The sequence below is a fragment of the Fusarium verticillioides genome, chromosome 2, assembly GCF_000149555.1.
Source record: "Fusarium verticillioides 7600 chromosome 2, whole genome shotgun sequence".
NCBI classification, from domain to species: domain Eukaryota; kingdom Fungi; phylum Ascomycota; class Sordariomycetes; order Hypocreales; family Nectriaceae; genus Fusarium; species Fusarium verticillioides.
Window position 1 is genome coordinate 541619 of NC_031676.1, and position 26963 is coordinate 568581.

A 26963-nucleotide genomic window follows, 5' to 3' on the forward strand; every position below is an offset into this window, starting at 1 on the left:
TTGCATTGCTAGGGTCGAGGTTGATCACGTTACCCTACGTCACTGCGGAAGCCCATGCGGAATTCATTCCCAACAACAGATACCATGGCATTGAGTGGTGGTTGAGAATAATAAGCAATTGATTCTTCAATCAATAGATCCAAAGGTGAACTATTATTAGAATTCATTTGACAAGTTCCTATGCCCAATTGGGTTGGCGCAGACTTAAACGGCGTCTAAAGACCGGTGAAAATAACAAAGGACCTTGTTGGCTCCAGAAATCACTAAAGGAGAGCACCTTGAGAATAAACAAGTTGAGTCTTGTTCTTTAAGCAGCCTACTGTTCAGCTTGTGTATTAGGATAGTCAGCCGAGTCCTTTGGAACTTGGTGGACGTGTCTGTATGATCTTGAAGTATTCGTTGGGTTGTTCCTAACACTCACATACTACGTCTATCTGAACTCTTATCATGTTCGATATAATGAAACAAAGGGAAATATGTAATCTTGGAGACAGTTTATATAAATTCATCAAATCCAGTCATGAGAACGAATGATCAAGCACGCAAGCACGCCTCTGTACACCGACAAACTCGCACCAGCATCTTACCTCTAACCAACTGGGCAACGACAACCTTTTTCGACAGCTCTTTCGATCACTCAACCCAGATGCCTATCACCGAAACCTTCTTCCCGGCATTCTTGCAAGCCTGTGACGATTATCCTCACGATATTCTGGATATCCAACTCACGTGTGGAATCTGCCACGAACAGATGACATTCAAAGATGAAGATGATCATCGCCTCCGTGCATTTGTCCTCCCTTGCATGCACATCTATTGTAACGGATGCGTAGACGCGATGGTGGCTCACTGCAAGAACGATGAGAAGTCCCATTATGTTTGTCCATCATGCCATAAATGTCTGCATTGTGAGGATTGCCCAAGCCCCTCCAAGAAGGGCAGTCTGATTCACATGGATGGCGAAAAGTCAATTGCGCTTATAGAAGACATCCTCAAGGTGTGGCATAAACGGGGGCACTGCTTCGATTGTGATGTGGGTTTGTTGGCATCCTGGCTGCAAGTACTGGTGAAGGTATGGCAGGATTCCCCTGAATTGGCCGACAATGGACAGATTCTGAGAATGTCGGTCGAGTATGAAGGTAAGACATGGGGTGATCCCTCACAATATATCGACTGTAAGCTCGTTGAACAGCAGTCGTTACCTATACATCTTGAGGTACCCCTCAAGATAATTGAGAAGGACCTGCTAGAGGCGCATGGCATTGCGGTGCCCGCTGGCTCAACGGCTTTTAAATATGAGCTTCGTGCCTACGAACCGAGAAACAAAAAGCATGAGGTTCTTGTGTGGGAGAGAAACCATTTCGAACAGACGGAGCAGGATATGCGAGACCATTGGGGCGGTAACCGGAAACTTATGCTTTTGGGCCTTGCTTTCGATCTGCGCGATGTTTGGTCAGATGAGAATGTTCGAAAAAAGATATATGAGCGAGCAGAGCGTGAAAGAGAAAGTGTCTTTCAGAGAATAGAGGACAATGAAGTTGAAGAGGTGGACGTAGAAGATGGAGATGATGGAGATGATGAAGATGAGTTGCCAGATGTGTACATAGTTTGAAGAAAAGGCAAGTAAGGTAGCCAAGGTAAGGAAAGCGTAGTAGATGACTTACCTCGCTTCATACAGATATCCAGTAATGGATCAAGGAATAAACTGCTGTACTCATTGTTATGTTTCCATGGTGAACGCATGATAACCAGATGACCCGGTGGTCTTACCGTTGAACTCTATGATATTCTTTGCATAAGACTCTTCAAACTTCGATATGTGTATGTAAAAGATCTATAGAGATGATGCATGAAAGGCATAGCCTGTGGTTGCCTCCAATTCTTCTTGGCTGTCTTGTGAATAGGGTTATTTATCAGTATCCTACACTAACTAGAGCCTCCCCCTTTTACGGTCAGCAAGTTCTAGTGATGCCTATATCATGAACACAGCATGAAATACTGTTAGAGCCTTATCATCAGATACCCGGTCTCTGCTCAATAGCGGAATAACGCTATTTTGCTGAGAAGAGGACGAATACTCTCACAGTGCAGGAATAGAGTTGATGATCATGCTCTCAAAGAACATAGATAGCTGCTCTCTGTTCCTTCAACAAGCCTATTGTGCAAGGCCTTGTATGCTTATGTGCTAACAAAGGTCCTGATAGATCAATAGATGAAGAGCCGTTCAGTATCATGAGCGTGAAGTCTCCAGCCGCACAATGGCTATGTTCAGTGACAGCGATATGTTATAAGCCTTGATTTAAAAAGGTATATAATACTAACTTACCTCTGGATACTCTGTACCAAGGAACTTCTTCCACCCATCCATCAGCCACCAGAAATACTATCAAACCATGCCAACTAACAGTGACCAGTCTCTCGAAATGTCTTCTAGCAGAGATCCTATCACCGCAGCCTACCATCCAGAGCTTGCAAAAATCATCAACAATGACCCCACAGCTATTGAGCGCCTAGAGATCGAATGTGGCATGTGTCAAGACAAGATGAGTAACCCAGAGGACAAGACCTTCAGTGCCATCATTTTCCCCTGCGGCCATATGTTCTGTCCACCTTGTGTCAAAGAGTACAGGGAGTACAACCGATCTAATGGCGTCTCTTACAAATGCCCTGTCTGTCGCTTTGAGCTTAAAGGCAGAGTATGTGGGTGCCCGGACAAGGAGACGTTATTCGATCCCACTCAGCATCAAGACGAGGGCCTTTTGGATAAATTGAAGGATGAACTCTCCAAAGAGAAGGGTGCTTGCGCCTTCTGTCAATTGTCTATCTTGGCCAATGGATTGAGAAGTATCGCTCTCTACATACATGATCCCGCACCGTTGATCAAAGACGGACATATGTTGCGAGTTAGAGCTGTGAAACGCGACGACTGGGATGTTCGAATCGAATCTGACTGCTCTGAAGAGATCAAACTGTTGCCAATATCGCCAGAGCTTATGGAATTCTTTAGAATTGCGGGAGACAGCCTCGCCGAGGCATGGGATGGGCCTCGTGCTCCAGAGGATGACACCTCCCCCTTTGACTTTCAACTTGCTCTTTGCAAGTCCTATCCCGAGGACCACGATCTCTTGCGGCATCGAAGAGGCCAGCTGGAGTTTTTTTCCGTAGCGAAGTGGCACACACGTGACATCACTCATCCTGGTAGACTTGCCCATGCTCGTAGGGATGCACTCGAGCTAGCCGAGGCGTTCACCGGTGTTAAGGCTTTCAAGAAGTATAAAGAAAGTGCCGCACTCCAAGACTGGTTGATGGGAATCATTTTTGATAATATAGATCTTGAAGCGGAGGAGATGCAGTCGGCATTTCAAAGGTTTAGGGTCGAGCATCCTAGACTCTACGCCTTGGCTGGTCTCCCACTTGTTGGTGGGGTTGTGCTTCGTGGTTACCGATTCAGTTCTGATATTGCTAGGCTCGTTCGGAGAGGTAGGGAAGATGCGGAGGGAAGGGTTGAGGAGTAGAAGCTTGCGAAGTGAGTATAAAGACGATATCTCGTCTCCTGTTTCTGGGGACAGTTGAGGTGAGTGTCATTGAGGGTACTCGGGGCGTTTGAGAATCGATGGCGTCCTTTGTTATCGAGACATTTAGATATACTCACAGGGATAGATTGACTTGCCAAGTCACAAAGAAACATGGCTTCTGAGATATTTGAACATAAGTGACTGTATATTTTCTCTTGCTCTATGATAGAAAGAACAACACCTTATCGCCAATAAATAGACACGGCACAGCTTTGGTACTCCATATCACAAGAAAGCGATATCTGAGCAGCATGAATGAAGAAAGTAAACCTAGGACTTCAGTCTTATTTAAACCAGGCAAGTTGGACCAAGTTTGAGGGTCTCTTTAACAACATACATTTGGCAAACCCTGTCAATGTCTTGGGTTTCCTTACTCCCTGAGGATAGTCTCATTTACTTGCTTAGTTACTTGTAAAGACAAATGGGAAAACGCTCTTACATCGGAACATACAGTTCCTGAATGCATATTTTTATTCAACGTACCTAATTACATAGCTGCCGATGTCTACGGATCTATTTGTCCGGCACAGAGTCAAGAAATTTCTCTTGAGGGGTATCATCGTCTAAAGTCCGGTCATCCTCTACCTGGGCTAGGAACCAAAGCCTTCCCGAATTACACGTTTCATTTGTCACGAAAAACTTCTTTTCTCTCATGGCCATCAGTTGTCATCTTGGGGGGCCATCTCTTGCTCTGCAGGGGGCTCTTCCACCCGTGACAGAAGCTCAGGCTTGAAGTGAAGCACCCGAATCTTCATGGAGCTAAAGTCCGCTTCCAACCAAACCTGGTTTCGTCGCTGCGATCGGACCGCGTAGTCGACAATCTCGCTGATCATATTCTTGATGCAGGTAGGGGCTTCGATTTCGAGAACAGGTCCAATAACTTCCCGCGAGTAGTACTCATCAGTGTTGTAGAGCGTGATGCCTATACCCAAGTACTCGCCCTTGAGCTCCTCTGCAATATCTGGGCTGCTGCGCAGTTCCCGTTCAAAGAGTCGCTGCAGACCCAGGATGCCACAGGGGCCACATCCTCGTGGCATACCGCCGCCTTGGGCCAGGATAGGAGGCAGCTTGCCCATGTTAACTGGAATCAAGGGCAGAGGCATGCCGGTGTGAGCGTGGCCACAGTCATGCATAAGTTCCGTGCGGCAGATAGGGCAGCGGGAGTCACCTGTGTCATAGTATGCGAGCAGGCATCTAGCGCACAGAATGTGGCCGCAGGGAAGGACACGAGGACGACGTGGAGTCTGAATTTCATCATCGCTTGGACCTCGATAGTGGAAGGAGTCTGTGCAGACGATACACTCCAGCCCGAGAGTCTCCAGATTGGCGATCCCGTTGTTCTCGGCGAAGGCCTTGAGATTAGGCCAGAAGTGCTCCTGGTTAGGCATGTTGCTTGGGGTTTGTGGTTGATAGTAGGTGCTGTTATATGGGAATTCTTTCGGGGGGTATTCTGAAATAAGTCGGCAGTTGTTTGTGGCCTTAAGTATAATTGGTTCTGGCTGTTATGTTAGCCAGGTATGAAGATGATGAGAGTGGGTGAAAGAAGGATGCAGTGGAAAGTTGAGTTTACCTTGAAAGACTACAGACTTGGTGAATGTCCAAGGCTGTAGAGCAAGTAATCTCGAAGTTCTTGTAAGAAGAAAGAAAAGAAAGAGCTGAAGAGGCCTCGGACTTGTTGTGATAGAGGGACGGAACAGAAGTCGAGTTTGAACATGCTCTCTACCAGGGTGATGCCTTCGCTCTTACCACTGCCACTGGAATTGTGACTGTCACTGATAGGACCAAAGTCCAGACGAAAGACACTCAGTCACTGGTACTGGCTTTTTGTCACTGGTAATGGCGAAAGGAGTTCACTTTGGCCACCTACTGAGCTTGGGATCCAGATCGAGGACCATACCACTGCATAGTGGTAGAAGATCATGATAGTTTCGGCAAGTGTTGGAATAATACATAGTATAACGCGACCTGTGCTCACTTGGCAAAGAATACAAAGGCTCTCTGTAGATGCATTTGTTAGCACTTGACCACAGATGGAATAGTATATATAAAGAGATGAAGACGGAAAGCCAAGGCTGTAATAGACGAATTCCAAGAGAGGGCTTTTAAGCTCTTATTTATATCTTAATAGGTACACGTAATCAGAAGGTGCAACTGGCAGAAGAACAAATGCAAACTAAGTGAGATAGACAGAAGTCGACAATCTTTAACAAACTCCAAAGCAGAGCCAGATATCCCCCTCCAACAATAAATCTAATCCAAACTTTTGCTGTCTGTTTCTACGAGCCATGACCAATCCTTAGAATTTGCTGCAGAGATCCCAGTCCACGGAACTTCACCGGGGTGCCAGCATGGCAGCAGTTATGCCTAAGATTCTTCCTGCTCTCATGCTTCAGGGATTATGTTAGATACCGCCTCTAGACCAACAATACGTTCTGCTGCCCAGCTTTCAGAACTGTATTCATCCATCCCATATGTTGGCACTACTTTCACGGGCCATGTGCCCTTAAATAAACCAGATACGGATATCATCTCGCCCACGCTCGGGTGCTTTATTTCTGACTACCGGGACGAATGTTCCATCAACGGCACTATGGACGGGCTGAAGCTTCCCTCCATAATTTACTCTCCAAATAGTCCAGGGATATTGTGCTATATCTCCAGCCTACGGTAGTGAGACTCCCCGACCTGAATGCCAAGTTGTCCCGGAATCTGCGTTATAGTAGCGTTCAGAGCCTCCGTTTCTCGATACCAACGACTCTCGAACAAGCAAGAAGCCCAAAATATATGTAATTAGGGGGTGATCACGCCTCTGCGAGTATCTCCCTTATCGTTCTGCAGATGGTGCTCGAATGGAAAGGCAGTGATGTCCTCCCAGCAGATGCTACATTCTAGCGAAACACCCCAAAAGATCATTCCATGTTACAGTTCAGGCTACCAGTTTCCAAGCCACGAGATAACATGCTGCTCAAAACGTACCTTGATAAGATAAGAAGCTGTCGATGTAGTGTGAGGTTTCATGGATATCGAAGCGAGTGTAAGGAGAATGGACGATAGTCTAAACCGTAACTGTGGCAAGGGCGAAGTAGTGTTTGACATGAACACAGTACAGTACCTCAAGTTTAGTGTGCTGGTACAAAAAAAGAGTCGTGATTGGCATCCTACCACATAATGCAGTCACTTCACTGCCAGTGTCATCCATGCCTCCCCATTTCCATCGAGTGCCGCTGTTCCCAAGAGTTGTCCGCGTTGGGTATGATAACTCATGATCAGGCTACTAACAATAGGATAAGAGGCAAAGAACTAAGTTGCAGTATCAGCTCTTTACTATTGGCTTGATTCGCGTTCGTTCTTGTGAGAGCTTTTCCCCTTGCTAGTTGTCCCCTGGAACATGTCCTGCGAAAGCAATCTCCTTACAACTTCCACTGGACATGAACAGATCACATGGATATACAATAGAAGTCTATACCGACTCTCGTGGACTCTGGAAGCTTCTATTTGGACCTGGTAGGACCCAGTGTTGAGTGGATGATCATATGATTCGCCTCCAGGCACCGATATCACAGCCACCATGCTACAGCCCTGTTTCTCACCGAACGAAGAGCCTCCATAATTTCTAGACTGAAAGTGAGTGGAAGTCATCCGCCCTTCTCAATTTTCCCATTGTATTTGTATCAGAGGCAAAGCTTGTTCAACAGACATCCAACCAAGTGTCTCTCACAGCTCGAGTCCGAGGTCGAGCCCAAGTAATTAATATTAACGGTGGCTAACGATCTGGAGGGTATAATTGGCCAAAGAGAGCTTCTCACGGTTTCTCGATATTTTTGAATGCTGTTAGAAGCTGTATTCCTTATTTCCCTAGACATGGTGGCCCATAGACCACAGGCCGTGTAACTGTTGCAAAAGCTTACACGTCAGCTTAACTTCCTGCTTCCAACAAGAATAGTACAACATTAAAATCCCGAGGTCTCATAATTTCAACTTCTTCTAAAAATCACGACTGCACATGTTCTAAAGATTTTGATGGTGAGGCTGAGAATCTGGGGATTATACTTTGATTTTGTCCTCGCGCCATCCAATGGTAATTGACGCAGTTTAGAAGTATAAACGATAAAATCCAGTGAGAGGCCAGCCTACCATGCTGGTTTTAGAAAACCTGCTTGTTCGGCGTAAAGCTTACACGGATAAGTGAACACAACGCCATCATGCACACTTCAACAGACTTCAGAGGTGACTCAAACAAAAAGCTCAACCAATACGTGAACACTACGAAACAACATTTTCAGAACTATCTTCACCAAAGCCAAAAGTGTTCTTCACGTTCAGCCCTATGAGTCAGTCTCTGTTCCAGGAACATCCATCCATTGGTCCTTTGTACAATTTTGAGTGTAGACATAGACTTTTGTTCCGGTTTCTTCATCACACCTGACCACCAGTCTCAGTTATAAGCTTCAAAACGCGAATATATGCTTTGAAAATGAGAGCTTGGACTCAAAGTCCCCTTTCGAAGCCCTAGACCTAAGCAGAAAACTTAATCACTCCTCTGGGTATAAGAAGACGGCTTCCCTCCCCATTGTTCCCTACCTCTTCTGATCTAACCATCTTCTTCTTTCATCAAGTTGTCTTCTGTCACCAAGTTACCTGCTATCTTACGATCTTGTATCATCAGCTTCACTTGTATCAACTTGACCATCTATCATCTCTTGACATCTCTGTCTTGGAATTTCTCTCTCGACATTTCTGACTTGATACTTCTCTCTCGATATCTCTCTATCTCGACATCTCTCTACATCGACATCTCTCTATCTCGACATCCCGGTCTTGATATTTTTCTCTGTCGACATCACTCTCTCATCATCACATCCCATCACATATCTCCTTAACATATCTCTCTCTGTCGCTCTCTCGACGTCTCTCTATCTCGACATATAACTCTCTCATCACAAATCTGTCACACTACCTCTCACCTTATCTCTCACGTTATCTTCCATCCATTATTCATCATGTGTGGACACGTCAACACCATAGTCAACCACATCTCCGCCATCCACTCCAAGGACACAATATGTGTTCTTAAAGACCTCCCTAATAATGAAGAGTGGCTTGCTATCCCTAATGATGTCCCAAATATCACAGAGGACTCGGAGGATAGCTACTGGCCAAACTTAGAGGCCAGTATTGATAACGATAAGATCAAGTTCAAGGACGTCTCCATCGAGTGCGTCGTCTGCCGAACCGACGTGACGATCTTCCCGAAAGATCACGTCGTCGACGAAGAAGTTGGCGAGAGCCACAGGGCCGTCATCCTCCCCTGCGGCCACATCTTTGGCGCCTCGTGCGTCAAGCAGTACTTCGACATGAAGACTGAGCAGCGACAGCCCGCGTCCTGCATCAAGTGTCGGGCCGCGTGCTACCACCCTGCCTGCGGACATCCCTTCTACGGGGAGCCCGTGCCTTGTAGTATACCTCGCATGGCGTTCACCCCGCATGTCGTGGGCAAGGGTGGTAGCATCGACGAGCGGTGCAGGTTTTGCACCATCCAAAAAGTAGGGCTTGACATCCTTCTTGAGGTCAAGCGGGCACCAGACCGCCCCAAGGCTGTGGACGAGTTCTTGGGCGTTGTCCTCAAGATCGATGGCAAGTCCTATACGGACAAAGCTTGTGCCGATGGGCTTCGCCGCGGGTCCCTGGAGCGGGTGTACTTCCCCTCCTCGGTGGCCGACCTCATGGAAGGCTACCTAGACCGACTGGAGGAGAAAGAGAACGGGCAAGACTACTGGATGAGTGGTCGCCTCGGCCAGTTCGGGGTCGAGCTATATGTCCACAAACAACAGGACTAGGGCATATTGCCCGAAGAATGATGAGATATGAGTTGCTTTGGATTTTTTTTTTCTTTTTGGCGTTGGTTGTTTTGTTTTAAGCATAGTAATACAGCTCTTTGAATGTTACTCTTTATTTGTCCAAATGCAAAGAATAAATGTTTACTACTGGTTATAGCATGGCGAAAAAGAATGACATTACTGTATCAACAATATAAGATTGTACCAACACTGATCATTTTTTAAACATTACTTGTGACTGTCCTATTAGAAAATCATAAAACAACTCATTTCGCCAAATTGATAACATACTTGTAATGAAATAACATATCAATCTTCATAAGTGCTAAACAAAAATCTCATCCAAAGGACGATCCGTAACCATAACATACATACATAAGAATCCTTGAAGCCATCATAATCATTTCGCTGATTCCCAGATCAGCACAATAACACTATCCTTGATATCACCCACTTCCTCACCCCATCTCTTCCTCAAAGCCGGCTCATCGATGACACCCCTTTTCACGTAAGCCTGCCACACATCGCCTTCAGCAGTGGTGACAGAGTCCATCAACTTCCACACATTTCGTCGCCCTGTCCAGAACAACATCTTTCGGTCTGTTTCTCTTTCTTTGAGTTTCACGGGGCCAATGACGGAACGACGAGCGGAACTGGCTTTTCCGACAGTGGAAAGAGGCATGTCCGAGAGGTGGATTCCATCGGGGTATTCGGTTATGGTGTACCCATTCACAAGGACCCAGTTATCGCGGAAGCGGTAGCGTTGGAGAAAGCATGCCTCACCGCAGACGTCGGTGACAAGATGAGCTTGGCTTGGGGTGAGGTGATGACGCTGTCCATAGTCATGTAGGGCCAGGGGTTGAACACCCGTCTCATAGCTATCCAGATGTGAAGAGTAATCGTCGTTATCCTTGGGTGAGTAGAAGCTTGGAATAATGTGCATCTTCATCTTGGTATGCTTCGCCAAGCAGTCCTGAATGACACCGTCCCAGCGTTTCTTGCTCGTAGGACTGTCTTCGACACCATCAAAGCATGGAAGATGTGTAACCTTGGAGATAGCAGGTCGTGTGAGAAAGATGGCTCCACCTCCATAGGTCGTCATGAATCCTTCGCCGATAGCCCAGTCTCCTCTCTCACTCGGCAATCCAATGTACAATTCTTTCTCAGAGTTATACGCGAATAGTCGTTCCTGGAGATATGAAAGGTTGGGTAGGAAGATCTCCTCGTCCAAGATGCCGTACCACTTCTTCATCTGTCCTTTCTGTGCGAGTGTAGCGCTATACTTCTTGACCGACTCCATCATGTCGAAGTATCTCTTGGCTGTCGAGATCTGACCCTCGGATATAGTAACATGAGCATCGATACCCAGTGACACCAAAACTTCGGTCAGCTTCTTCGCTTGTTGATAATGTCCCTGGTCCAGAACAAGCAGAAAACTCGCTCCATTGCCATGCTGATTCCCACCAGTCATCCACCTTGCCCAATCCTTCGCAACAGCGTAATCATCCCTAACAACGCGGTCAAAACTCGTCGATATCGCAAACACAAAGTCCGAAGCATCGATCTGTCCTGGTTTCGGTCCTCCTACAATCGGAAGGTTCAGTTCCTGTCGTGCAACCAGATTTCTCCTCTCGGGAGTCTTGGTATCGATAATTCGTGGTTGATTTGAATGAAAGTCTGTATCGATGTTCGTGACTGAAGTATACTCAGAGTCCTGCTCTGAAACACGGACTTTCCATGCAGTCCATGAAGTTTGGTCCGAAAGTCCGATTTTCTGCCTTAGTCGCTCGAGGTACTGCTCTTCCGGAACTGGTCCTTTGATGGCAATCTCAGTATCATTCTTTGTTCGAGGCCAGTGCAGCCATCTTGTCTGAAAGAAGAGAATAACAACGACAATGAGAACAAGCAGCTGAACAACCCTGCGGGGAAGAGTAGGCGGGCTAGAAATCATAATCATGATGAATAGACGATCCAATCCAGTAAAAAAGAGTGACTTGGGTGGGTATAACCTGGATAAATGAGTGTGTTGCCTGGCTATAACAAAGGCATGATCACGCTACGAGAGGCGGGTAAGGACTGACTACAGTGAAAGAGAAGAAGCAAAGAAGAGACTTTCGACTCGCGAGTCGTGAGGCACAGCGAGAGATTTTAAGTAAATTAGACTCAAATGGCGTAGAGTGACAGACTGTCACAATGCCCTTGTCTAGTGTAAGTGGTAAATGGGCGCAGTGGGGGGAGGCCATCCCTCAAAGCATCATGAAACTAGGCGCCCCAGACCATGATCCCTGGTCGCACCACGTCAATAACGGTTAAAGAGGGGAAGGCCAAGGCGAGCAATTAAACTGTGACAAGGTCCGTGGTTCGTTTCATGGTTGATCAGTGGAGGTCTCAGGTCACGATATGTCCAAATGCAGTAATGAGAAACGATTGGGGTCAGTGTCAGAATTGAAGATCTCTTGACTCCTATTTCTGACAGCGTCTATTCAAGGTCCCAATGAATGCATGAAGGATGCTGGTGTTGAATCCTGACGGGTGAGAGGCTATGACGGGACGAGAACTAGGTTGGGTGGTAATTTAATCTCTTGCCAATAATCAGACTAATGCAGGTACAACGACAGCCCTAGTCGCAAAATAAGTCGATTTCGGTAGGTAATTTATCTGATAAGCGGCAAGCTAGGGAAATGACCGCATCCCGTTGGAGACTCTTTGCCGAGCTCTAGCCTTGCATCATTCGCTAGACTTGCTGATGGTTGGACCCTTTTCTTCGTGGGCTGCTTCAGCATTTAGTGACTTCTTCCTAGGCGGTGTGATAGGTTCTGTTGCTGCCCTCGTGTGTATCGGTGTTGATGCCACTGTCGTCGGTGCCCGTGCTGGTATCGGCATAGGCATTGGCATCGGCGGCAGTGGCTGATGTTGTTGCGATCCGCGTCGTGAAGGCGGTGTTCCTGATGAACTTGGGGAATAAGCCGAGGGTATATTGGCTTCAACAGTTCGTCTGGCGTGTTCGAAACGATCGTAGCACTTAGCGATAGCCTCTTGGACCGACTGGTCCGCACGTACAATACCCGTGGCGAGAACTTCTCTAATGTGATCTTCGACCTTTTGAAACTCGGACTTATCGTATCTGTATCGGTCGGGAATACCGCTGTTGTGCAACAGAGCCAGCAGCCCCGCGATGACTGTGTTGGACGCAGCGAGAATAGTGATGGCTGTATCATTTTGGCCTCCAGCGCTGAGAGCTGTAATGCTAGCACCAATCATCAACTGCAGAACAAAAAGGATTGCGCGAACGAAGCCGATTATGTGAAATGAGTAGGATGAAATGGTACGACGGTAGATGCAGTCGCGATAGAGGCCATGAGGAATGCCGTTTGGGGGCCAAAATCTACTGGTCGGATGAACAGGTTTGTTATCCTCTATATCCTTGATTCCGCCAACTCCCCGAGCTAGGATGGCCCATTCTGTAGGCGATAAGAAGCGGTATTTAACATTCTTATGTTTCTTCTGAGCGGCGCCATTCTCCCTGCTGCTCTGATCTGCCGCGTTCATGTAGTGTCCGAAATTCTGATTAGGGTCCATCGATGTCTGTTGGACGGTTGAGTCAACATCCGCCATGACGCGCTATCGAGCACCGCGGCTTTGATCTGCCGTATATGCTGAATTACAGCTCGAGTTATAAACGGTAATGAAGCAAGCAGGTGAGGCAAAAGCCAGCTTATGGACAGAGAAAGAGAAAGAGCTGAGAAAAGACAACGGTGATGCTTGAAGAAGCTGGCTAGGGTCAATAAAATGAAACAGAAGAGAGAATGAATGTCAAGAGCCGAATTGAAAAAGAAGGTAATGGTAGAAGACGAAGAAGAAAAGAGAGGTTTCTGGTGATGTAAAAGGCATTCGTTGCTCGGCCTTTCCCGTTGCCATGTTATCTTGTCTCATATGAAGGCGGAATCTCATGCCCACTGCGGCTTCCACCGCGTAATCCTCCTCCATCCTCATGAATTTGGAGAGACTAAGTGCTTTCTGTAAATGTCCTCCGGTTCATCTTCTTAAACAGTATCTTACCAAGTTGAGAATAATTCCGAGAACCAGGATCCTTCTTATCAAAAACGCTGTAATATCGTTTCGCACTTCACTTACACGAGCTATGTTTGTACAACCAACGAGGGACCCTGCCAAGCCGTAATAGGCAATGTTTACGATAGAATCTTCAGCAACTATGCAGGTCTCAGCCTCAAAATATTCGTTCTCATGTCCAGGAATGTTCAGTGTCTCAAACGCAACCAAACCACGACTCCTCACACAAAACAAAAGAGGCATTCACAAAGAATAACTGTATTCGTAAATAAATATCATTTCTATGTTCATTTTCATGTATATGTCAGACCCTCCCACTCAGCAAAGTACAGCACAATCACTCATGACTCTAAATCACTGCCCATGCCCTCCTGATCCGGGTAAACCATGTAGAACCGCACAAGCCATACAAACGCCACAGTGCATACATACAATCAACGATACACTCGCTAAATATTTCATCTTTCAAAATCAAGAATCCTGCACAAGATGGGGGATGTCGTCCACCTTGGCCTGTCCGTTGAGAATGGCATTCACCGCCGTGAACAGCGGATACTCCGACTCTAGACCGCGAGCCTTGAGGAAGCTGTTCACCTCCTCTGCGGTGGTGGTACCCTGGATCTTCTGTCCGTTGAGATCTTGCTTCTCAACCTCTTGCACGGAGATTCCCTTCTCGACCGCCTTCTTAGCACAGCGGAAGTTACGACCACCGGAGCAGGATGTGATGAGATCGGCGACACCGGCGGAGGATTCGGTAAAGGTAGCTGTGTGGACGGTCTCGCCGAAGAATTCCTTGCCGAACTTGACCATTTCCATGAGACCGACGCGCATGATGGCTGCCTTTGCGTTATCACCCCAACCACGACCGTCAACGAAACCAGCTGCGAGAGCAACTACGTTCTTCAAGGCACCGCTCAGAGATACACCCGCGACATCGGAGACCATCTGGACGTGGAAGTAAGGTCGGTGGAAGAGAGTTCGGAAGCAATCCTGATCCAGAGGAGGATAATCGGCTGGCACAGCGGTGAGCTTGGTCTTGGAAGTTCGGCCTCGAACATCCTTGTGCTGCATCTCAGGGAGCTCGCCAATTGTAGGGTTGGGGCTACCGGTTCGTGGTGTAGGAGCTCTGCTGTTATCGAGAGCAGGAGGATCGTAAGCAATAGTAGTCTCTGACCACTTCTCTTCAGCAATTTCACGAGCCAAGTTGGCACCACTGAGGGCACCACAGTAAATGCCTAGTCCATCGCCAATCCACTCGCTGAACAGGCTGATACCGTCATCAGTGACATTGACACCCTTGATACAGCTGATTCCCCTCGCATAGGGAAGAATGTGGCCATTGACCTGCTTGCAGACGTTTGCGATGAACTGATGGGGCAAGTTGAAGACGAGGATGGTGGAGTCCTTGACAGCGTCGCGGATGTCGGGGTTGGCGATGATGTTTGAGGGCAGAGGAATACCGGGCAGGTACTTTACGTTCTCGTGGTGCTTGTTGATGACTTCTGTGAGTTTCTGGGGCTTGTCGCCGGTGGTTTCGTCATATAATTTGGAGTCCTTGGTAATCGTCACGTCCTCCTCGTAGACCCACATCTGGACATCTTCCTCGAAGAGATCTTTGTTGGCGCGTGTGTTTTCAGCGACGATCTTGGCAATTGTTGAGCCCCTAGAAGCGTCTATTAGTCAATGGCTCAGGCAAAGATGGAGGTAAAGCCGGAGAAGCGGAAGACATACCAGTTACCGGATCCCACAATGGTCACCTTGTGCTTCTTTGAATGTCCACCCAAGCTCGCCATGTTGCCGAATGTCGCAGAAGAATAAGTGCGGAAATAAGTAGCACAAGACAGTAATCTCGAAGGTTTAGCAAAGACGAAAGAAGAGCGCACTACAAGCGATCGAAACATACAGAGGAGAAGAGAGTTGTGTAAAGGTAAGTAAGGGCGAAAAAAGAGCTTTATGAGGGGTACTGAAGCTGGATAGTCCGAGGGACACCAGCTCCAGCTTTCCAGGTTGTTGAACCCTGGAGCAAGCCACAATGACGCATGGCAGAATGAGATAAGTGACACCGCCTGCTCCAAGGGGCAAAGCGTCCCATCAAAACCCCATTGATATCCGTGATAATGGAGCTGGAGAAATCTCGAGACCTTGATGAGGCCGAGGGGCAGTTTTTCACATGCAAGCAGATAGGAATTGCTGTGGCTGCAAATGTCAATTGGAAGATGTTTTTCTCGAAGAAGCGCAGAGTTATAGCCGTACAAGTTAAATTACTATATGAAGCACGCTTGAGGAATAATTTCACTTCTCAACGATAGCTTCAATCACATGGAAACAACATAAAATTCCAATTCAACTTTTTTTCAAGTGGGATTTCACATGTCGAACAAACAACCTCGAAACAAGGATCTCTGCCTGCAAAGTCTAGGATTCTCCGGGAGACAAGGGGGCAAAGATGCATAATCCAGGAACAGCTACAGCACCGAGCCCCGTTCCGTAATCCGCGGGCCGATCCCCTTGTCGCGTGACGAGCACATGTTAAAGAACAAAAGGAAATCATGGGCTTAGATCAAATGATGTACAATTTGATGTTGTCGCGACTAAGAGTCGCTTCATGTCACGATATAGTTTCCTGCCGAGGATGTATCGTTGCATTGCAACGGATTCAAGGGCGCTAGAGCTCAACCGCATGTTGACGTTGCCAAGTTTACCCCAACGGAGTCATCTCACTCCCATCCCTTTTATCCGTGTAGAGGTCAGTGTATTTAACAGAGATACGAATGCCTGCATTTAGTTATTTGAGATATTTGATATGAAACTATATCTGTCAAATCTGAACTTTTGTAAATGTGAAGGCTGATCCAACCCTCGATATGCCAGTATGAAGTACGGGGATGTCCCATCACCCAACGATTAACAGTTAAATCCCAAGACTAAATTTACTCCGTCGCTGTTTCAGTTATACTCGCCCAATAATTCCACCTTCTCCTCATCTGCCGATGGGAAGTGATTAAGCATGGCCGACAGAGAACGTTTCCGCCCGTGCGATTTCCTCTCGTCCTTCTCTTCAGTCCTCTCACCATTTCCAAAAACAGGCTTGAAAACATTATCGTAAACCATCCAGGCCACAGTGAACATCACAGTCATGGTGACAGCCAACCACTGGGGCACTCTGCCCCGCTTGTCAGCCAGAAACTTGGACAGAAGAATGACCGTGCCGAAGAAAAAGACAGTGAAGAACAGAAAAAAGAATGCTCCTATCCTCTGTCTCAACGTCGTTATCGTGTATGGCTGTAGTGAGTGCAGGTAACGCTGATATCCATCGGGGAGTTCATGTTCCTGGGCACCGTCTTTGATGAGATTGAGATATCGAGCACTGGCTTGTGCGTAGCCAGGTTCACGTTGAGGACCGAGTAGAAAGCGATACCACCACTTGTGTTTGCGAGGGTCATCAGGCAAGTCCTTGTCAGGAATCTGTGGCGCAAAAAGTGTTCTTGACAGAAAGGGTCGAGGGATATCAGGAAATGGCTTCTCGGGAATGGACATCTTGGGAGGCAATGGTATGCAAGGCACAACAATCTCCTTGTAACCAGCCCCACCACCTTCAGTGCGGATGATGGTGCGGTAATCCTCCTCTGTCACCTCGTAGACCACACCGATAAGACCTTCATCCCATCTAATCTCCTCAGAGTGTGGTGGCTGCGGAGGCTCAAAAGGTGGAACTGGCACCTTGGGAGGCAGCTTTGGCTTCTCAGGAAGCTTTCTGTAATCGACGTTCGCAAAGCATGGCTCGCGATAAGGAATTCCAGGAAGGTTGAACTTAAGCTCCAACGTCGGCACCGAGACGTTCACCTGAGACAGAGGTCTAATGCCACGAACGCCCAGAAATGTCTCGGCGGCGAGGTTAGATCCATAAGCGAGATACAGATACGTCTTTGGCGCAGGATGGTCTCGATCGATGATATGATCCTCAGCAGCTTGAGCTAGACGTGCAGCTGATGTACGAGGGATAGAAGAGATCGGCGGATACTTCTTCGGTTCGGGCCGCTGCGCAAGAACACTGAACTTGCGCAGGACGACAGAGAGCGAAGATTTACTGGCTGCATCGCGGGCGTTCATTGGGCTTGACATGACGTCGAGTGAGAACCTTGGAAGCTTAGGCGTAAGCTTACAACTGATTGATAGGGCCGTTGCACAAGTGTCGCTAAAGGTAGATCGGTGATCCTGCCAGGTGGCGGAGGGGGGATATCTAAAGCAAAGCGCTCACAAATAATAAACAATCACAATAAATGTTCAAAGCATGGGGTTTCCAGGGAGATAAAGGCGTTGTTCATCATGAACCGGGTCATCGATTCGGGCGGAGCGGAGATAGTGGGCGTCCCTTGCAAGCTGCTGAATAATGCGCCGCGCGGATAAGGTATGGGAATAGTTGCGCCGACCGATGGTCCGCAGTTAAAGTCCGCCTCGCTATTGATGAACCCCGGACTATCGGGCTTTGCCAAGATTATCTGGCGAATTGGCTTGCTGAACGATTACCAAGCGATGAGCCGATGCGACAGATCGCAGCGACGCAGATCAAGATTAATGAATTCCTCCATTGTATCGAGAAACCCTCCGGCTGTGCAGGGTAAGCCGGACCAATTTGGACCATTTCAATAACTGACGTTGTCTACCACCTTATCATCTATATTCATTGTTTAATTTGTTAGTGGGGGGGGTTCCTTGATATCTGTACGTTAGAATATTTAGGGAAAAGTGTGTTTTGTTTGCGCTAAGTATACCTCAAGTTGACTTGTTGATATTGGACTTGGACGTATTTAGAACTATCGTGTCTTTGTTATTAGAGTGAGTACTAGGTATCGTGCTACAACCTATAGGCCTGGTATTTGGAACGCTTTGATTTATCGTAATTTTCGGGAACCTTAGAAAATTCATTTTCATGCAGTGATTCATGAATGCTTACCTTGGGCAAGTGCCATCGCAATGAAGCAGGCAAGAGGATTCATCAATCTCATGAGTGTGTCCGCTCCTTCCCTTTTGCCATCAGCTTCCATTATCTGCTACTCATCTCAGCAAACCAAAAACCTTTTTCGAAATTACTCTACGTTCTTAAACATTCTTTGATTCTGCTCGTGATCTCGGCATCGTTTTATTTCTCCTTTGCCCACCCAGGTGATAACCCAGATTGTACCCTCCAATCATTTAGGGGAACTGTAAGTCAGATCCCCTACAACGAACGTTGTGCACCCCTCCATTACAGTTTCAACCACTGACAGTCTTGCAGCCTGCACCAATGCCGGCGCGAAGAGGTGGGAAGTCTGGTCCACGCTCAAAGCGTACGCGGCATTCAGCGAGGATTGTGGCCCTGGGACAACTCGACACTACCCCAAACCGTCACGATCAGTCTCCTCATGCAGTTCAGACTCAGGACCCAACACCGGCATTACCAAATCAGGGCGCAAATCCTGAGCCTCCAAACTCTGAGATCCCGTCGACAAACGAATTTGATGATGACCTCAACGATGATGATCTGAGGCGGCTGGTTGAAGCTGAAGCCGTTCCATCCGCTCAACCACCTATTGATTTCTCATGGTCTGAAATCGGTTCAACACGCCGAAGCTCGCCTCTACGGGAAGACGAGCCAAGCTTTTTAGACAACCAAGATTCTCTTATCGACGAATTTTCCAGTCCAAAGTCCGGTCTAGGCAAGCTTCCCAACACTCAGCCACTGCCATCTGAGCCTGATCAGGAAAGTAAAGAACCTCCTTTTGTTGACTTTTCTGAGACAGCTTCTACTGTGCGACGAAGTTCACCTTATTATTCCTTGGCTGCCTCTCAGATTGGAGATGACGAGCCTCCGAATTTCGTTGAAAACAATCCTTTGGCACCACTACCAAGTACCATACAAGATTCGATACAGTCTCTTGGATTACCACCTTTCCCTGAACTAGAAGCCATGGATCACTTGCCGGAAGATGAGTTATATGATGTCACACCTCCCAAGTCGACGGCTGAGCTTGAAGCTGAGACATCGCGAAAAGAGGAGGAAGCACCTGAAGCTGCCCCAGAAAGTTCACAGCGTACTAAGAAACCAAGTTCGTCACAGAACTCAAAGACAAAAGGAAGGCCGGGGAAGACCACAAAAAAGCACGATGCCCTTGTGAGAGTGTTGGAGGAGGAGCTGGAATCATCAGAAGAAGACGAAGGAGAGGGGCAAGCATCTTCAACTCCTGAAAAGCCACCAGAGAAGCCTCCAAAGCGGAAGAACGGCGCTCGAAAAGGCAAGGAAACGCCAGAAAGTAAGCCTGCCGCCACGGCCACTCAGGATACACGGAAAAGTGAGCAACGACCCAAGGAAAAGAAAGGCCGGAAACAACGAGCGAAGACTCCCATCCAGTTTGACGAAGAGACACAGCAAATAAAAGAGGTAACACCACGCAGGGTACCGGAACAGCAACCTCGCATGCCAATCGTCAGCAGTCTCAGAAAATCGTATGCTGGCTCTGTCTCTCCCATGGCAAGTGCAGGGAAAGGGACGCCCGGCTCAAAACGAAAGCCTGCACCGAAGCGCAAACCGCCTGCTAAAGGCACTTTCCAGAAGGAGAAAGCTTCCCAGAAAGTCCCTCCAGCTGCACGAAAGTCAGATCTGAAGAACGTGGTGCCTCAAGAGAAACCTGATACGACTGAAAAAGGGAATGAACGTGTAGTTCCTGCTACAAAAGCAGCAACTAAGCCTTTACCCGCGATTACCAAGAGAATAACCCGAGCCCATGTAAAAGAGGAGGAGGCGCCAGTGTCGCAGCCTCCAGAAGTCTCAGAGGCACAAGAAACAAAAGATGAGACCCAGGGGTCGACCCAGGACCCTATCGTGCTCTCCAGCGACCCTGAAAGCTCTTTATTCTCGGATGATGACGATGCCTTTGTCCCAATCCAAGACTTACACCAAAAAGTGAAGACTCGACCAGAAAGGAAGGTCCAATCAGTAATGGGGGAGTTGCTTGTTGACCCGATTGTCGACGTGGAACCAGCGGGCCATGCCCATCGTGAGAAAGCGCAACCTTCTACACGCCCACAGACCTTACCGCAGAATCCCGAGGCTCCTGGCCCTTCACGTCCTCAAGAAGAACAAATCTCTCAGCAGAGGACAGAAATGACGGTTAAGCGGGACCCTAAGCAACTTGTTGAAGAACCTCTTCCAAGCACGAAGGGAAACCGTGCAGCTCAGAAGGGCCGAGAGGTTTTGTCCGCCCGCGATACTAATATTGTCGTTCAACAAGATACCTCACGGGCAAGGACTTTGAAAAGACCTGCTCAGACAGTTGATCCCATCGTTGATGCTTCTCACCCACCTCGCAAGATCAGCAAAACTTCAAGGAGCTTCAGTATCAGCCAGGCGGGTAGCCCGTTGCCACTTGAAACAAGCCCAGCGCAGCTTGTTAGTGGAACAAGTCCAAGTGCTATGGAAGAAGTTGAATCTGCGAAAGTGCCCAAACGCAACCAACAGACGGAGCCTAGAAGATCCCAACGCCTTCGAAGAACTGCGGAATAGGAATCCCCATATACTGATGGCAATTACTTACAACAAGAGTACCTCTCTAGTCTGGCAGCTGCTGAGGCCATTCCTGACAAGACCAGAGTGGGATTGAGACCTAAACCGACAACGAATGTCAAAACTGAGCCTGCTAATTTGCGCCCCGAGCCAAGTTCAAGTGATCAAGACATTCATGCTCAGATACTGGCGTCCCTGCAGGGACAAAAGGAAGCTACTGCCGAAGTGGAACAGGCCATGGAGCATAACAAAGTCCGCGGCAATAGAGAGTCTCCCAGACAGACACGGCCGGCAGGGCCGAATGCAGAGATAGGAGAGAAACTCCATGGACTAGTCGAGGTAAGGTCCAATGCCGAGGGTCGTTTCAATGCTAACATGCTGCCTAGATGATGTTGGATCATCTCCAGGCCAAGGAAGCGAGCATCTATCGTGGCGCTGATGCCTATCGGAAGAATGGCCTCAATTGCGTGGACAAGATTGAACGACGCTACATGCAAGAGAGGCAGGCGCTCAATGAAACGTGGAAGAGGGATGGTGATAGGTTCCTCCGGGGGACGCGGGCAGCCAAGGCAGCGATTGATGAGCGCGGAAAGATACGAGAGAAGGCGATGCAGCAACTAAATGAAACGGCAACAAAGCGCCGTCACTTGTTTGAACAAGCGACGACAAGTTTACGAGCGCTCCACGGGCGATTAATGCAGGGAAACCTTGCAGACTACGAAAATTGAGATGATTTACTGTACAGATTTTGTAATGATACAAGATGGCATTTGCTGGAGCTAGGTAATGGACAAGTCTGACTCGTTGTGGGTATGTGATGGCCGTTGGTGGAATGGGGACTGAAAATCAGGGTTCAATGGCGGCAGGGATCAAAAGGTTGATTGATGGGTCAGTTTCATGTTAGTCGAGCGGTAAGGATCCCGAGCCTGGCCAATGTTATGGATGAGGAGTCGCTAGGCATTGATAGTGATCTTATTGAGAAGTGATGTCCTCGCTATGATGGTACCCATGATCACAGAGCTACAGAATTTGGGCAAGACATAAAGCGATCTTAAGACGATTGAGACGATGTTAAGATGGGGTGTGAAGCAAATCCAAGGTTTGAGACTGGTGGCATTCTAGGCATGTTGAATGGACGGGTGAATGGGAAGAGAGCCATTCTTCGCTTATTCGATGAGGCTAGACTCGATACGGGAAGCATCGTAACTGGCTTCACTGGCGTTTGGATGAGGGTGGAAGAATGCTTGGCGAATAGCGGTTAAAGGGAAGCGAGAGAGGTAGACGAACATCACGATGGGGACTGGATGATATAACCATGAGACACTTGGAGACGAGTGCTGTTGATCTCGCGTGCCATGATAAGCATCACGATCTTCGAGATTAGCTGCCTGCCCTATCGAGCGGATACATTACTGCATTCGTGGCTGGTGATGTCGATGTCTGGAGAGTACAGTCCGGGAGGCGTTTTCGGCGCGATAACGAAGACGGGAAACGATGACGATGGTGGTTTACCTTAGGTTGTGGGTGACGTAGTGAGTTTGTGGCGCGGACGGGGTCATTCCCAAGTCCGAGATTTAGATGGTATGCATGATATAAGAGATCCAGACCTGCTGATGAGGCCGTTACGATTAATGCTGCTGAATATCTATTATACTAAAAAGCGATTTACGAATATTAATTGCCTTTTTCTTATTAATATTTAATTACCTTGATTCTCTGCTTGGACCTCTTGCGCTTGGATATCAACTACACTCTGTTTGTTACAGCTTGAAACTTGAGTGGCACGACACAAGACAGGATGGGTTCAGATGATGCGGGGCATATTTCTACACCAGGGTGAGTAAGACGATTGTTTCGTTCTGTTCTGTTCTGTTCTGTTTCGTTTGGCGTTTGTTCTGTGCCATGCCGTTTATTCAGAGGCCAGTGTTTTTATTCTGTTTCAGTCACAAACAATGGGCACATTCAATATCCCCAACCACTCTTTGTCACATCGTCATATGACCACTGTGCATAAGGGAGGCCCAACCATTCTTCGTTCTAGGTGATGAAAAGGGCCCCCTAAATCTGCCTAACTCTTTTTGTCACTGGATAAAGACGAGAGGTCCGTCTGCATCACATCAGTCAAAGCTGGCTGCCCGCATTGCAATGGATCCGTCTCTTACAAGCAGGGGAGAGGGGGCCTCCAGGGCATTGGCGCTAAAATGCCAGTGCCGTCGTCTGCCCCGCCTCCACTGCGTCCTGGGCTCGTGGACTGGGCTGAGCCTCCTGTCCAACGCGGCAGCTGCAGACACTGCCCTTCGCTCCAGTTTTTTTTTCCTTTCTCTTTTTTTTCTTCTCCCCAGACCTCAATTCAACCTTTCTTCACGTTAGACAAGGGTCGAAAACTACCTGAAAAGCCTCGGTATAATACCACTGCCACTAGTTCAATCAAGAGCTGTTTCTATTGTGTACGGATACCTCTTATTCAGATTCCCACTGTTGACCCCGCTTTCACTGTCGTCTTCTGCCTATTGTTCCCGTCAGTCACTTACACTGCCTGCTGCATCCGTTCTTCTTCTTCAGCTCAGATTACTTCCATCTGTTCTATTTCTTCATTCCTTTACACTCTCATCTTTTACAAACTACTGCATCTCAATCCTCAGCTCATTGCCATCCTCTGTGCATCCGTCTTTTTACCAATCGTTTTCTGACATCATTGTCTTGTACAGTCGCTTGCACGGTCTTCTTAACTTTCGGAGCCGCCGATCACGACGTCCAGGCAGCTCCAGCTCGGCTGACACCTCGGACTCAACCTTAACCGCCAATTCCGACTACGAGATCACACCCGCAGACTCGACATCGTATTCTCCTGAAATCTCTCCTCGTTCGTCGACCTCATCTACCTCTACTGCATCCTCGACATCCAAGCAACACAAGATGCCGTTTCGTCAGAGGATGGCCCGCCACTTTGGCGATTCGGTATGTAACTGTAACCCCGCATCTCCGTGCATGCCTGTCTAGGTAATGATCCAATGCGCCTATCTTTGAGATGCGCTTTTGGTAGAGTTTATCATGGAATGCGACTTGTCTAGTGGCGTTGGCGCTAACAACTTACATAGCTTGCCCCCGAGAAACCCTACCTCAGCTACTATGATGTCCTCTTGACAGCTGAGGATATCAAGGCGCTCAAGCACGACTGGTTAACAGATAACAATATTGCTTTCTGGGAAGAATATCTGGAGCGCGAAACACTTCCCAAGTATCCTCAAGCTCGTATCGTTTTGCTCCGTCCTAGCATGACATTCTTACTCATGAAAGAGCCCGACCTCCGATCAGTCCAGTCCGCCCTTCCCGATTTCTCAAAAGTCACCCATATCTTCTTACCCATCAACGACAATCGTAATGTGAGCGTCGCCGAGGGTGGTAGCCATTGGTCGCTTCTCCTCGTCTCGACACTCGATGGTGTCGCCTTCCACTACGACTCCCTCGGTGGTGCCAACTACTCCGAGGCCAACGTTGCGACTCGCAAGCTTGCCAACATCCTCGGACGGCCTCTTCGGTTTATCAACCTCGAAGATTGCCCCCAGCAGGAAAACGGTAGCGACTGTGGTGTCTTTGTCTGCTTGTTGATGCGCCACCTCCTCGTCAAGCGCCTTCTCTGCGCTAATGCCCGCGAGAAGGTGTCGATGAGCATGGGTGGTAAGATGGTCGACAGCTATGGTGGCCGCAAAGAGATGATGCGAATTATCGAAAACCTCCGTAAGGAGGGCGAGCGCAGGCGATCGTGAGTACCCCAAATCTTTACCCCCCCTCCCTTTGAATGGCGTATCTAATAATCAAGATAGGAGAAGCGCCAGCCCATTTTCGAACAAGACACCGCCGCGGATCGAATAGAGAACGGACTGCTACGGCTCTTGCGAAGAATTCGAGGAACTCATAAGACAATTCAGGGAAGCTCAGGCGGCAAAGGCGCGTGATGTCCGACAGCCCTCGAAGTCACCACCTCGGTCACCACGCCGTTCATCTGCCCGTTCTCAAGAGGCGAAGAAGTCACCAGTCAACCAAAGCGGCAAAGGTTCAATCGCCAAGGGCCAAGTCACCAAAGGGTCAGTCACTAAACCCAAGGGCTCTCCTACCAGACTTGTTGATCAACCTCCTTGGAGAGGAATGAGAAACCGTGTGCGCACAAACTCGAACCTAATCCGATCTTCCAAGGATTCACCTCCTTTTGGTCCACGAACAAGCAAGTCCGATCGAGTCACGAAAGAGCCTAGGATTCAAACAAGTCCTCCCACCCCCGTCAAAGTCCGGGGCAAGCGGTCTTCCAGCACAACAGCTGTTTCACCTCAAAGCGCGATCAAGAAAAAACAATGATGCACTTGTTCCACCACTGTAATGAAATGAATTTTACGACGCATGCGTCACGGTCGATCAGTTTTGTTTTCATGTTATCTCATCTTGTTCTTTTTATTCATCCTGTATCCTTTTTTTATCTTGGCGTTGGTGGTTAGCGTGGAGCAGTAAGAGGGATGTGGTTATCATGTAACAGAGAAAGATGCCCATGCGCGTTTGTTGTTTTAATGATACTCCCAGATATCAAAGTCATGCGAGTTAGCGATGAAGGCGTTTGTTAGGATATGGAAAAAAGATATGCGAAGCATTAGCACAGCTTATGAAGAACAATTGTATGTTTATAAACACAAGTATTACGTGAGCTTCTTCAGGGAGCATCATGATGAGAAATTTATAAGAATGCCACAGTAAACTCGTCAAAATGGTTCCCTAGATTATGCCAATTTAGACATAGCTTTTTGTCATTCAGGATCAATGCTATAAGTTTTATTATCCGTCCTCGGCCTGTGATTGAAGTATACGATTCTAACTCCATACGCCTGAGCAAAATTTTGTGAAGATTGCGTCTGCCCCCTTTTGTAACGTCACATATGGACTTGATCTCCATCTTTGGTATCTTAGATCCTCTCCACGTCGACCTCCTTAGTTCTTCTCAGCAAAAGCAGGATTCTGCTCCATCGTCGAAGAGATATACCCCCTCAGCGCCGCCCACCGATTCGCAGTCGGCGCCGGCGCACTCTTCTCCTCCGCTTCAGCCTTTTGCGCAGCCACGCCATCCTGCTGCGTCAACCTCGCCATACTAACCCCAAACCTCTCCATCTCGCCCTTAACAACCCTCTCCTTCCTCTTCAACGCACCCTTCTTACTCTTCAAGCTCTTATGCCTAACTTTCCCCTGCTCAACCTCCGCGCCCTCCTCCAACTCCGGCAGCGCATCAGCTAGACTCTCTAGATTTGCAGCTAGTTTCTTCGACGGTCGTCGCCGCTTCGTGGATTTGGAGATACGGGCTGATTGGATGCGTGATACGAAGGAGGAGTGCTTGATGAGGCGCTTGTCGCGCTTGCTGGAGAGGAAGGAGTCTGTCACTGCGGCGTCGTCGCGGAAGACTTTTTGGGGGGCTTGCGGGTGGATTTGGCCTGTTACTCGCTGGTGGCGGAGGGTGCGCGCGGATGGCTTTTTGAGACCTGGGGGTTGAGGAGCCTGGGTTTTGTTAGGAGTTTGTTTTTGGGGAGTGTAATGAGGAAGGGGACGTACCATTTTGGGTTGTGGTTGGGGGGGGTTTCAGATGGAGGATTTGGGTGTGGAATTGAAGATGTAGGTGAAGATACTGGAGAAACATTTTCGGTGAGGGTGGCTCACCGAGGTGGTGGGGCACACCGAGATACGGCGTGGAGGGGCAGTCAACGGCTGAGATTCACGACCAGGTTGATACAACGGCTTGTAGTCAGTAAAGTAAAATATTGAGAATTTATATGAGAATCAGACCCAGAGGCTTTTGCTTGGTTATCATATCAACCTACATTCTGCAACGTCTTATGAATAGAATTGCTAGAACTGCTTGTGCTGTCATTCCATAGTGGGGTTCAACTCAATATCTCCGTTCTAGGC

At 48.1% G+C, this 26963-nt stretch overlaps 11 protein-coding genes across 13 annotated transcripts; 5 read left to right on the top strand and 6 right to left on the bottom strand.

Annotated features, from left to right (window-relative positions):
• The first annotated feature begins 173 nt into the window (after positions 1-173).
• Positions 174-1619, top strand: FVEG_05986 (hypothetical protein). The gene has a single exon (XM_018894209.1). It carries the CDS (start codon positions 521-523, stop codon positions 1610-1612), a length of 1092 nt encoding a protein of 363 aa, XP_018751235.1. The 5' UTR covers positions 174-520; the 3' UTR covers positions 1613-1619.
• An 804-nt stretch (positions 1620-2423) lies between these two features.
• On the top strand, positions 2424-3515 carry FVEG_05987 (hypothetical protein; the record flags this gene model as incomplete). Its single annotated transcript, XM_018894210.1, has 1 exon — positions 2424-3515. The coding sequence occupies one exon, from the start codon at positions 2424-2426 to the stop codon at positions 3513-3515; it is 1092 nt and encodes a 363-aa protein (XP_018751236.1).
• Positions 3516-4234: 719 nt separating this feature from the next.
• FVEG_05988 (hypothetical protein) lies at positions 4235-4963 on the bottom strand (the record flags this gene model as incomplete). The annotated part of the gene is made up of 1 exon (XM_018894211.1): positions 4235-4963. The coding sequence occupies one exon, from the start codon at positions 4961-4963 to the stop codon at positions 4235-4237; it is 729 nt and encodes a 242-aa protein (XP_018751237.1).
• A 3612-nt stretch (positions 4964-8575) lies between these two features.
• On the top strand, positions 8576-9412 carry FVEG_05989 (hypothetical protein; the record flags this gene model as incomplete). Its single annotated transcript, XM_018894212.1, has 1 exon — positions 8576-9412. The coding sequence occupies one exon, from the start codon at positions 8576-8578 to the stop codon at positions 9410-9412; it is 837 nt and encodes a 278-aa protein (XP_018751238.1).
• Positions 9413-9706: 294 nt separating this feature from the next.
• Positions 9707-11523, bottom strand: FVEG_05990 (hypothetical protein). Its single transcript, XM_018894213.1, has one exon. It carries the CDS (start codon positions 11367-11369, stop codon positions 9813-9815), a length of 1557 nt encoding a protein of 518 aa, XP_018751239.1. The 5' UTR covers positions 11370-11523; the 3' UTR covers positions 9707-9812.
• A 456-nt stretch (positions 11524-11979) lies between these two features.
• Positions 11980-13027, bottom strand: FVEG_15783 (hypothetical protein; the record flags this gene model as incomplete). The annotated part of the gene is made up of 1 exon (XM_018904975.1): positions 11980-13027. The coding sequence occupies one exon, from the start codon at positions 13025-13027 to the stop codon at positions 12140-12142; it is 888 nt and encodes a 295-aa protein (XP_018751240.1). The 3' UTR covers positions 11980-12139.
• A 693-nt stretch (positions 13028-13720) lies between these two features.
• FVEG_05991 (glycerol-3-phosphate dehydrogenase [NAD+]) lies at positions 13721-15486 on the bottom strand. The gene is made up of 2 exons (XM_018894214.1): positions 15215-15486; positions 13721-15146 (listed from the first exon to the last, which is right to left on the bottom strand). The coding sequence occupies exons 1-2, from the start codon at positions 15382-15384 to the stop codon at positions 13955-13957; spliced, it is 1362 nt and encodes a 453-aa protein (XP_018751241.1). The 5' UTR covers positions 15385-15486; the 3' UTR covers positions 13721-13954.
• Positions 15487-16216: 730 nt separating this feature from the next.
• Positions 16217-17961, bottom strand: FVEG_05992 (hypothetical protein). Its single transcript, XM_018894215.1, has one exon. The coding sequence runs from the start codon at positions 17603-17605 to the stop codon at positions 16430-16432; it is 1176 nt and encodes a 391-aa protein (XP_018751242.1). The 5' UTR covers positions 17606-17961; the 3' UTR covers positions 16217-16429.
• An 806-nt stretch (positions 17962-18767) lies between these two features.
• FVEG_15784 (hypothetical protein) lies at positions 18768-22016 on the top strand (the record flags this gene model as incomplete). The annotated part of the gene is made up of 2 exons (XM_018904976.1): positions 18768-21362; positions 21410-22016. One exon carries the CDS (start codon positions 18768-18770, stop codon positions 21021-21023), a length of 2256 nt encoding a protein of 751 aa, XP_018751243.1. The 3' UTR covers positions 21024-21362; positions 21410-22016.
• A 645-nt stretch (positions 22017-22661) lies between these two features.
• Positions 22662-25825, top strand: FVEG_05995 (hypothetical protein). 3 transcript variants are annotated; one of them, XM_018894218.1, is made up of 4 exons: positions 22662-23470; positions 23732-23981; positions 24122-24786; positions 24848-25825. In XM_018894218.1, exons 2-4 carry the CDS (start codon positions 23940-23942, stop codon positions 24894-24896), a joined length of 756 nt encoding a protein of 251 aa, XP_018751246.1. In that variant the 5' UTR covers positions 22662-23470; positions 23732-23939; the 3' UTR covers positions 24897-25825. The 3 variants fall into 3 exon arrangements, with proteins under 3 accessions (XP_018751246.1, XP_018751244.1, XP_018751245.1); XM_018894216.1 differs by having other exon boundaries at positions 22662-22859; XM_018894217.1 differs by having other exon boundaries at positions 22662-23981.
• FVEG_05996 (hypothetical protein) lies at positions 25768-26836 on the bottom strand. The gene is made up of 2 exons (XM_018894219.1): positions 26610-26836; positions 25768-26555 (listed from the first exon to the last, which is right to left on the bottom strand). Exons 1-2 carry the CDS (start codon positions 26610-26612, stop codon positions 25998-26000), a joined length of 561 nt encoding a protein of 186 aa, XP_018751247.1. The 5' UTR covers positions 26613-26836; the 3' UTR covers positions 25768-25997.
• Positions 26837-26963: the final 127 nt, after the last annotated feature.